At 48.0% G+C, this 11,285-nt stretch overlaps 1 protein-coding gene across 1 annotated transcript; it reads right to left on the bottom strand.

Moving 5' to 3' along the window:
* Positions 1-6,791: 6,791 nt before the first annotated feature.
* On the bottom strand, positions 6,792-8,400 carry KCNA10 (potassium voltage-gated channel subfamily A member 10). Its single transcript, XM_084610972.1, has one exon. The coding sequence runs from the start codon at positions 8,373-8,375 to the stop codon at positions 6,825-6,827; it is 1,551 nt and encodes a 516-aa protein (XP_084467098.1). The 5' UTR covers positions 8,376-8,400; the 3' UTR covers positions 6,792-6,824.
* Positions 8,401-11,285: the final 2,885 nt, after the last annotated feature.

Here is an 11,285-nt window from a genome sequence, read left to right as displayed (position 1 = left end):
GGGCCCCCCTGAATCTTCATCTACGAGACGTGGAGACCCAGCCACCATAGGAGTGAGGCTGAAAGGGAGCACAGAGCTCTCATTAGCTGGATGAGGACTCTGCTTAATCCTGTCCCAGCCACTCCCCACCCCCACCCCTTTTCTCCCCAGCCACACCCATAGCCCACCCCTTTCCCCTATGGCCACACCCTATCCCACTCCTTTTCTCCCTGGCCACACCCATACCTCACCCCTTTTCTGTTGAGCCCCACCCCACCCCTTTTCTCCCCGGCCACACCCACAGCCCACCCCTTTTCTCTCCAGGAGCATAGGGGCGTAGGTGCTGATGGATTATCCCTCAGTGCAGACACAACACCTGGAGACAGATTTTCACACAATCGGCACCCACAGTGGAGGCCGGATGTTTAAGAGTGCTCAGCACCCCACGTGTCCCCGCTCTGCTGAGCTCTTGGAGACAACCCCAGCCTTGGTATTTAGCCTACGACCTCACCCATTGCCTCCCTGGTACGATGGTCTTGCACCCGCCACTGAGCACCACACCTGATCAAGCCCTAAACATCCTTGTTCAATTTCTAAGTAACTCCCAGTCCGTCATACCAGCGAGATACTCCAGGCAGTGCATTTTAGGAAAGTTTATTGCACTTCTTGGGTAATTAAAGCCAATGGGCCTCTGGCCTCTTATCCTACAACACTACTCCAGACTTGTTAGAGCACTGGTTCTCAAACTTTTGTACTGGTGACCCCTTTCACATAGCAAGCCTCTGAGTGCGACCCCCCCTTATAAATTAAAAACACGTTTTTATATATTTAACACCATTATAAATGCTAGAGGCAAAGCAGTGTTTGGGGTGGAGGCTATCAGCTTGCGACCCCCCCATGTAAGAGCCTTGTGACCCCCCCTGAGGGATTCCAACCCCATGTTTGAGAACCCCTATGCTAGAGTCACCCATAAAGGCGCTTGCTTCTCTCATCCCACCCCTCGTCATTCACGTTGTCACTGGGCATTAGCCAGGCAGAAGGTATCCTTGTCTTTTCACCCTTGAGCTGGCTGCCTGGAACATGAAACAGCCACTGTGACATCTATGAGCAGCAACGTAGCAAAATAGCCCGTGCCCTCTGTCATGAGATCAGGCAGGGACCGCACTGTGGAGGCCAACTACAACACCAGGCCTCTAGATCAGAGCAAATACATCTCCTCAGCGAAAGGTTTGTTGTTTTGTTAGCACCTGGGGAACTAAGAGGACAGCTCTGGCAGGTGCAGCTGTTCTCAGCTTACCCATTTAATGACCTTCTGCGTCATCAGGGTGCAATGCTAGAGCACCCCGACTTTATTCACCACAGATCGGGCTCCTAAATTGTATACCTACCTTTCCAGTTCCTGGGGCCGAACAGAGAAGCATTAGCGGAGTCCTCTCTGCATAGGCGGCAGGGTGTATACCTGCCACAGATCCACCTGATAGCTGGATAGATTTGTACTCCAATCAAGACCCAGCTGTGCTGCAGATGTGCCCAGCTGCATACATGCCATTGCTGATCCATCTGCAGAAATGACCGTCTTACAGTGCTACACAATAAAGAGAGGATTGCTTTTTTTCTTGGGGCGCTCTCTTTCTCCAGGTTTTTTTCTCTCCTCCATTCTATGCTAACAGGGGTAATGAGGGGTCTCTGCTTTGGGCCTCAGAACAGTCCCTGGTGAACAATGTCCGGGGCAATTGATTTTTCCTGAGGAAACATTGCTATGGATCTGTCGACGCTGGAGTTTTTAGCATAAATTAACCAATTGCCAGTTATCTCAGGACATGCAACGCATCTGTGAAGACTAGTTGTGGATAATTTGCACACATTTGATCAGGGCTACAAACAGTGTTCTTTACCCTAGGGATCAACCCAGACCAGGTAAACCGCAAATATGTATCACCTGAAACAAACTTCTGCAGAGTATCCAGACTGGTAATCAATTAATTCAAGGTAGAAATCTCCAGGGAAGATAAGCCTTTGGCGAGAGTGTCACATGCTGACATTTCACAGGGCAGCCTGTTGAACCTCCCCTGATTTTCACTGGGGCTTTCCAGACCCCCAGGTCGAAAACGGAGTCTTGGAAATAAGGAAGCGTTCTTTGAAACCAGCCGCACTGGTTGACTCTCAGAAGAGGTGCATTCAGAGCAGCACTGGTTACCAGCTACATCTTGGAAAAGGAAGAGGCTCATGATGAAGAAAGCACTGGACGGGGAGGCCAAATCGACAAAAAGAATAAGGAGTTGCAAGTTCCAGTTTTGAGGTACCTGGCCATGCAATGGAATTGGCAAATCCTGAGTTAGCTATCCAGGACCCCTATACAACACGTGAGGAGAGACAGGCACCTACGAAGGGGATTCACATGAGCCAGGATGCTATCTTTGGAGTCATCTCAGCTATCCAGTGGGAGATGCTGAGGAAAGGGATGTGTCCTAAGCCCCACGCTTGTCAGAAGGTTTGGCATGTAAGTCCTTTTGTGGGTCTGGGCCTGGGAGCCAGGAGATACTAGGTGAAATCCTGGCTCTACTGAGGTCAACAGCAAAACTCCCACTGACTTCCAGGGTCCAGGATTTCACCCCCTGGATTCCAATCCTGGCTCACCGTGTGACCCCCATCTGTGCCTTTGTGACCCCATCTGGGTAATGGGGCTAGTGCTATTGGTGGTGGACTCTCCTTCCTTAGAAGTTTTTAAGGTCAGGCTTGACAAAGCCCTGGCTGGGATGATTTAGTTGGGGATTGGTCCTGCTTTGAGCAGGGGGTTGGACTAGATGACCTCCTGAGGTCCCTTCCAACCCTGATATTCTATGATTCTATGATTCTATTTACTCACCTCTCCAGATAAGTGTTTGTAAAGCATTTACCCTCTGCAAGGCAGGGAAGTGGGGACTCTACACCAACACCAGCCCCGAAGGGGGTGCAAATGTGTGCTTCCTTCTGCAGATAGCCAGCTCTGCCCTAGCCTCGCCTCCTTCCCCACTCCTTGGGGAGGCTTGCACCCTTGGGAGGACACCCTGTTCTCAGGAGCACAGAGAGTGCGATTCCAGCCGCTGCTGGCAGTGGGCAGTAGTGCTAAAGAAGAAAGCTTTGCACCTTTTCCTACCATGCATGCTTTCCCAGGGGCCAGGGGCAAGGTAGTCGGGTAACCGGGTATGCTGAGAAATTCCTGTTTTGTGCCTGCCTGTTTGCTGAATTTTCACCTAAAACATCCCGCCCTCTCTGGCCCAGAAACAGCAGCATTCATGCCAGCCACACGACGCACCTTAACATGGACCAGTTATGTCTGTCAAACTGATCTTCATGCAAGAGCTGCAGTGTTTGAATTTAACCAGCTAGCTAATGCCCTCTAACGGATCTGTCACATCTCTGATTCACCAGGGCGTGCCTCGCACCAGCGTCGCTTCCTTATGCTTTCACACTAAAAGCAACAGAATTACATTGGAGCATTAATTCTGGAGCAAGAGTATAAGAACAGTTGAGGAGCTACTCCCCCGCAACCACGCGTGCACCCACCAGAATCAGCAGGCCCGACTGCTCTCGTTCATCCCAGTTTACATCAGGAGTCACACCATCGGTCCTGATTCCTGTCTCACTCCCCCTGGGGTAAATTGGGAATAACTCCATTGGGCCCAATTCTTAGGGTCACACCTATTGTCCCGCTTGGGAGGTGGCTGCCCTGGGAGATGTGTGAGGGCACTCAATGCACACTGCCAGCTGTCCCATTTTGTGGGCTCAGGACCGTCCTGGATGTCCTGGGGTATGTACCTCAGAGGTGGCAGCCCTACCGATTCATTTAGAAGGGTTTCATTTTGGGCATTTTGAAATTTCAACTTATCATTTTTAAAGAGTGTTCTGGCTAAAAATGTTGTTGTTGTTTTTTTAAAGGGTGGCAAAATACCTGAAAACAACCCAAAACAAAAAAAATGGAAAAAAAACCCCCATCAGTTTCAGTTTAAACCAACCCGGCTTACCAGTTCAGCCTCTGAGCCTAAAAATAAATTATTTGCTCCGCTCTATTCTCTACAGAGTAATTTAGAGCCGCTCACAGGCTTCGGATTCAGCTGAGGATACGGGTAGCTGAGGGCTACCTTTCCCCTTCCACTACCCCAGATCCTGCGCTGGTCACAGCTCTGCTGCATGGAGGATCTGGTCCAGAGTTCAGAAGCAAGGAAGAGACTGGGGAGCCTGAGAGTATGGAGGCCCTGAGGAAAAGAGAGAGATGGGGAGTGAGTGAGGGAGACACACAGAGGGTGCATGCAAAATAATAAAGGGGGTGAAGGAGAAAGAAAGAAAGTAAAAGAAAAATGAACGGAAGATAAAAGGAGAACTGGGAATACGGAAATGGGGATGGGGCAAGTGGCAAGAAATGACATAGCACCATAGCAGAATTCAACTTAGATTGTAAGCTCTTTGGGGCAGAGTCTGTCTTTACGTTCTGTGCCCGTAAAGCACCTGACAAAATGGGGTCCTGGGACATGACTGGGGCTTCTAGGCACAACATTAAGTAATAACTTTCCAGCATACTCAGCAATCAACCTGCACCTAACGTACTGAGGACTGGCCCTGACTGGTGCTACACCCATCTCATTGGTCCTGAGCTAAAACCCAGTCAAAAGGTTCCCTTTGATTTCCAGGGGGTTGGATCAGGCCCTGAAGTGATACAGTCAACTTATACTTACCCCATATTTTAAACGTTGTGAAGAAAAATTCTGTAAAACCCCAAATCCAATAGAAATGTTTCCAGAACCACCAACGAGAACAGTCGCTTGTGAACCAATCCATTTGGTTTTCGTTCCAAATTGGAACGAAAAGTCAAAATTTCGCAAGTTACCTCAGAACAGAAATTCTAATGTGGAAACATCAAAACGTTTCATTTCTATAATGTCGAAACCCTATGCTATAAAAATGCAATTATACATAGTATTAAATATAATATATATTGCAATGAATATTTTGATATAATATAAAAGTCAAAACAAAATGAATGAAAACACCAAAACATTTACTCGTATTGTTTTAAATTACTGAAATTAAATAAAAGTTGAAATGGTTGGTTTAGATTTTCTCCCATCGAAAATTTTGTCAGAACTGACATGTTGCTGCAAAATGTTTCCGTTTCAACGAAACTGTATTTTCTGATGGAAACCTGTTGTGTCAAACTTTGTAACTACAAAGATAGTCCAGCTCTGGAACAGGCTTCCCACAGAGTTTGTGGAATACCCATCACCGAGGGGTTTTTAAGCACAGGTTAGACAAACCCCTGTCAGGGCTGGTCTAGGTTTATTTGGCTCTGCCTCAGCACAGGGGGCTGGAGTAGATGACCTCTTGAGGTCCCTTCCAGGCTGACATTTCTAGGATGCTAAATTTTTCTGTCCTGGGTACTTACATGCTCTCAACACTGTGGCATCGGAGAACCACACAGTCTTTTAATGCATTTATCCTCCTAAAACCCCTGTGAGGCTGGGCAGTGCCATTGTTACAGATGGGGAACTGAGGCACAGAGAGACTAAATGACTCACCCAAGGCCACACGGGAATCTGTGGCAGAGCAGGGAACTGAATCCAGGTCCCGAGCTAGTGCTCTAACCACTCAACAACCCTTCTCCATGGTACCCCCTTGTGGCCCGACAGGGTACTCCTCACCTTGTTACAGGGTCTCCGAAGATCAGTTGTCACCTCTCACAGGTCCAATGTAGTGGTGCTTTAGCCCTCCGGCTAAAGGGCACCTGAATCCCAACCCTTCCAAAATACTAAAGTCCAAACAAAAAGAAAAGCTACAAACTCAAAACTAGGGCTGTCCAATGAGTCTTCAGCTGGGCGCCACCCTTCTACTCGGGGCTGGTCTTCATGCAACCAGCCTGTTTAGACAAGTTCCCCAGCCCCATTGTCCCATCCACCAGGAGGGCTTGTCCAGACAGCAAACTCTCTCTGACTGTTGGCTGAAACCAGACGTCCCTCACCAAGGAAGAAGCGAAGCAGAGCTGAGCTCTGCTCTGCTTCCTGGTCAGTCTCAGACTGAGCTGGGCCTTCTCCTTTCAACACCTCTCTCCACACCTGACATTTGCTGCAGGTGTAGTAGGGTAGCAGGAGGCAGATGGGGCCAGAAGTCCTTGTTACGCCTCTCCTGACTGGTATGGGGCCTGTGTGCCCCATCACAGCACTCTTCTTTATACCCACCTTGCACAGCTGTGAACAACAACAAAACTTACAAGCCGGTGGAGAGTCAGCCCTAAGGTGTACGGTATTGAAGAATCAGGTTCCTCTGTGCTTTGAGAATCCATCCACTTAATGCCGACCCTGTTACGGTCAGAGCTGCTCATTCCAGCAGCGTGGCCCAGTGGATCATGCACTGGACAAGGCCTTGGGAGAGCTGTTTTCTATTCCTACCACTGCCCTGCTGGGTGACCTTGGGGAAGTCACTTTGCCTCTCTGGCCTTAGTTTCCCTGTCTGTAAATTGGCAATAAGGAAGCTGACCTCATTGGAGAAGTGCTTTGAGATCTACAGCTGAAAAGAGATTGGTATTAGCTTTACTATCTACCACATGCTCACTGAAACAAGTTTCAGTTCCCAAGCAGAGGAGCAAAATGCTGAGCATCGGATAATGAAACAGGTCGGTGGGCAGAGGGGAGAGATAAAAGACCATGTTTATTTGAATGGCCGCAGGAAATTGGAGGATTGCAAAATGTTTACCAAAAAAGAAAAAAGCATACTGTGTTTTTTAAAAAAATTACAGAGTGCAGATGGTTTACACCCCATTCATTTATCAAATCCATTCTGATACCAGAAAGTCCCTTCAAGCCCATGACCTGTCATCATTTCCTGGGCATGTCACGGTCACAACCCCCATTGGTTTTGTTCAAGGACTCCATGCTGCCATTGGCCGCAGCCAGGCTGGTAAGCATTTTCTCCACTTCCCTGGGTAGAATTTGCTTTTCCTCATTCTCTGTCTCCCTGTGGTAGAAATAGTTAAAGTTGGAGACTATGACTGGGACAGGAAGCGCGATGGTTAACACCCCCGCAATAGCACACAGGGTTCCCACTATCTTCCCACCCAACGTGGTAGGGCACATGTCTCCATAGCCGACCGTTGTCATGGTCACCACAGCCCACCAGAACCCATCAGGGATGCTGGAAAAATGAGACTGTGGCTCGTCCACCTCCGCAAAGTAGATGGCGCTGGAGAAGAGGATGACTCCGATGAAGAGGAAGAAGATGAGCAAGCCCAGCTCCCGCATGCTGGCCTTGAGGGTCTGCCCCAGGATCTGCAGGCCCTTGGAATGCCGCGAGAGCTTGAAGATGCGGAAGACCCGGACCAAGCGGATGATCCTCAGTATGGCCAGGGACATGTTTTGCTGCCCATTTTGTTCGTTGTGCTGGACCAGCTCAGTGGTGAGGGTCACGAAGTAGGGAATGATGGACACAATGTCGATGATGTTCATGATGTTCCTGAAGAACGCAGCCTTGCTGGGGCAGACTACAAATCTGACTAAGAGCTCAAACGAGAACCAGATGATGCAGGCTGTCTCTATGACAAAGAAGGGGTCCGTGAAGGTGCTCGGGGCCAGGTTGGCTTTGGTCAAGTTGTTAGCAGCGTCCTTGATGACCTTGAACTCCCGTTCCTCCCTGAACTCGGGCAAGGTCTCCACGCAGAAGATGATGATGGAAATGACAATGACCAAGACTGAGACCAAAGCCACGCCCCTGGCCGCACTGGAGCTTTCGGGGTACTCAAACAGCAGCCAGAACTGCCTGTGAAAATCATTGGTGGGCAGAAGAGTCTCAGGGTCCTTGATGAACCCTTCATCTTCCCTGAACTGGTCCATGGCTTCATTGCCCAGCTCATAGAAGGTGATTTCATCGGCAAAGACATCTATGGGGACATTGGCCGGGCGCCGGATTTTCCCACCGGACTGGTAGTAGTAGAGGATCCCATCAAAACTTGGCCTGTTCCTGTCAAAGAAATACTCGTTTCTCATGGAATCAAAGTAGCACATCCGCTTCTCTGGGTCCCCGAGTAGCGTCTCTGGAAACTGATTGAGGGTTTTGAGCTGCGTCTCGAACCTCAGCCCAGCAATGTTGATGATGACTCTCTGTTCACCCTCGTCCATGCCCTCCCGCTCCCCCATCAGGTGCTCACCGAACTCAGCAGAGAACTTGGAGAAAATGGTCTCATTGTTGGTGTTCTCACTGTTGAGGAGGATTCTCCAGTGGGGCAAGAGGCTGGCACAGCTGGGGTGTCCCTTCTGCAATTGGGCAGCAGTGCTGAAGTCGTTTGAATAACAGGGATCTTCCATTATCTCATCATTGTTGTCAAAACTGACTAGTGCCACCTCCATCTCCTTCCAACTGGACACTTCCATCATACAGTAATCAGATTAGCAGCATAAATCCCGGGGTCAGATACCGGCAGCTTGCGTCTTTCCCACGCTATGATGATCTGCAAGCAAACAGACAGAGATACGGAGATGAATTATGTATATGTGTGTCACTTCCTTCTTGCATGCAAAGAATAAAATAGATCTGAGATCAGGATAACCTTTTTTTTAACAAAAATTAATTGTACTTAGTGATAATCCTTTCATCGTCTCTTTCAACCAAGGACTTTGCATGCATTCATTATTGCATTTCACCCTCACAATACAGCTCATAGTGCCCAAGGTTAAGGCAGTAGCAAAGCCTGGGATAGAACCCCGGAGTCCTGGTTGGCAGCCCCCTCTCCCTGCAATGTTTTAGTTCCTTTCCAGCAAGGAGTTCAAAGTGCTTTGCACACACTAATTACAGTAACGAAGCTTCACAACCAGTGCCTCCGAGGTCACAGTGAGACAGACACAGATCCTGGAAAAGAACCCAGGTGTCCTGACTGGCAGCTTCCTAAGATCTAACCAGGAGAGACACTGGGCCAGATCCTGGTATCTCTGATGTCAATGCCCAGGATTTGACTCCCAGCCTCCAATTTGACCTGATGAAGGTGCCAGACTGACACCCCAGGAATTGAAAGCTCACTTATGGATAGGCCAGGCCCAGGAGCAGTGCTCCCTCATCCCTGACCTAGTGGGAGCACTGCTAGGAGAGGAAAGTTCAGCCCTTCATGGGCTCTCTAGGGGTGCTGTTGTGGTAATGTGCACACACATCACATTAAAACCTGCACTGAGCCCCCCACAACTCATTTCTCATCAGCCAGCGGTTACAGACCCAGGCCACATGAGCTAGAGGTGAGAAGCTCCCTATCCCATTACCAGTCCCTGAGTCACTCAAGCCCAGTCCTCCGAGGTATTTTGGCACCTAACTCCCATTGATTTCAAGGGAGTTAGGCACCTAGATACCTCTGGATAAGTCACTTATCTCTCTGGGGCCATGTCTACACTACAAAGGCTCTGCCAGCATGGCCCCCTGGCAGAGGGAGCATGTTCCAACAGACCCTCTTCCGCTAGCACAGGAACACCACCTCCTGAACGAGGCTGGCTAAGCTGACAGAAGCACTCTCCTCTTGGCATAGCTGCGTCTGCACTGAGGGTTTTGTCAGCCTAACTATGTCAGCGAGGGGGGATGATTTTTTTCACACCCCTGGCCGAAATAGCCACACCGGCATAGCTTGGTGTCATGTAGCCCAGGCCTGGGTAAAAGTTGCAGAAGCAGTTAAGTGGAAGTCAATTGGACTAGGGCCTTGTCAGCCCAAGAGAGGCTTTGTTGTATTGATCTCACTATACTGGTAAACCTCCTGGTGGAGACTCCGTTATAGTTTATAACAGTTCCCAGAATGAAATAAGCTACATCAGCACTATTTTGCTGGTATAAACTGTGTGTACTCAGGGGCTTTTGTCTATGTAAGTTTGGAAGGGTGATTTTTTTTCCCCACTCCTAACTGATGAAGCTACGCTGGCAAAACTTTTAAGCACAGCCAGGCCTTAGACTACTAAGTTACTTTGAAAATTCTACCCTTGGTGCTTATTTATCTATACAGTAGAACCTCAGAGTTACAAACACCAGAGTTACGAACTGACCAGTCAACTACACACTGCCTTTGGACGCGGAAGTACATGATCAGGCAACCGCAGAGGTAAAAAAAAAAGTAAAGGCAGTGCAGTCCTGTGTTAAATGTGAACTACTACAAAGTAAAGGGAAAGCAGAATTTTTTTTCTGCATAGTAAAGTTTCAAAGCTGTATTAAGTCAATGTTCAGCTGTAAACTTTTGAAAGAACCACCATAATGTTTTGTTCCAGAGTAGCAGCCGTGTTAGTCTGTATTCGCACAAAGAAAATGAGGACTTGTGGCACCTTAGAGACTAACCAATTTATCTGAGCATAAGCTTTCGTAAGCTACAGCTCACTTCATCCACTGAATGCATCCGAGGAAGTGAGCTGTAGCTCACGAAAGCTTATGCTCAAATAAATTGGTTAGTCTCTAAGGTGCCACAAGTCCTCCTTTTCTTTTTCCATAATGTTTTGTTCAGAGTTAGGAACAAGCTCTATTCCCGAGGTGTTCGTAACTGTGAGGTTCTACTGTCATACTTATCTGATGCCCCAGTACTCACAATGAGAGCTGCTCGGGCATTTCTGGATGGAACATTTTTTCCATTGGAAAACGCCGTTTTGTCCACATCAGAACTTTTCATGGGAACGTATCAATTTCAACAACAACAACAAAAATCCAAATTAAACACTTTGATTTTATTGGAAGGAAAAATTTTAATTGACCCTAATTTTATGTTTAATTTTGTTTTGTGGAAAATTTTGAAATTCTTTGGTCTCATTCCAGTTCAGGCCAAAAGCACATTTCAAAATTGTGGAATTTCCTGTGAAATGTAAATTCCAGCTCCCATGCCTCACAATCTTTCATTAATGTGTCCCCATAATCTTCTGTGATTGCAGGAAGTGCTATTATCCCCACTGTACAGATGGGGAACTGAGGCACAAAGAGACTAAGTGACTTCCCTAAGGATCCACAAGAAGTCTGTAGCAGAGCAGGGAATTGAATCCAAGATGCTCAAGTCCCAGGCTAATGCAGTAACCACTGGGCCATCCTTTGCCTTGGCTCTGTAGCTGTATAAGGGGCATAATAAATCTTCCTTTGTCTTCTGTGTAAGCTTTTATGGGCAGGGATTGTCTCTTAGTATGTGTGTTTCCAGCACCGAGCACCATGGGGCTCTGATCTTGGAATAGAAATAATGAAAATAAAGAATTTCTAAATGACAATGCCTGGCAAATGACAATGCCTGGCAAATAACAATAAAATAAAGCCTCCACTGGAAGGCACCAGAGAAGGAATTATTAGTG

Source organism: Lepidochelys olivacea (assembly GCF_965140295.1).
Source record: "Lepidochelys olivacea isolate rLepOli2 genome assembly, chromosome: 21".
Classification (NCBI taxonomy): Eukaryota; Metazoa; Chordata; order Testudines; family Cheloniidae; genus Lepidochelys; species Lepidochelys olivacea.
Note: the sequence above shows the minus strand (reverse complement) of the source record. Positions and strands in the feature narration are given on the sequence as shown.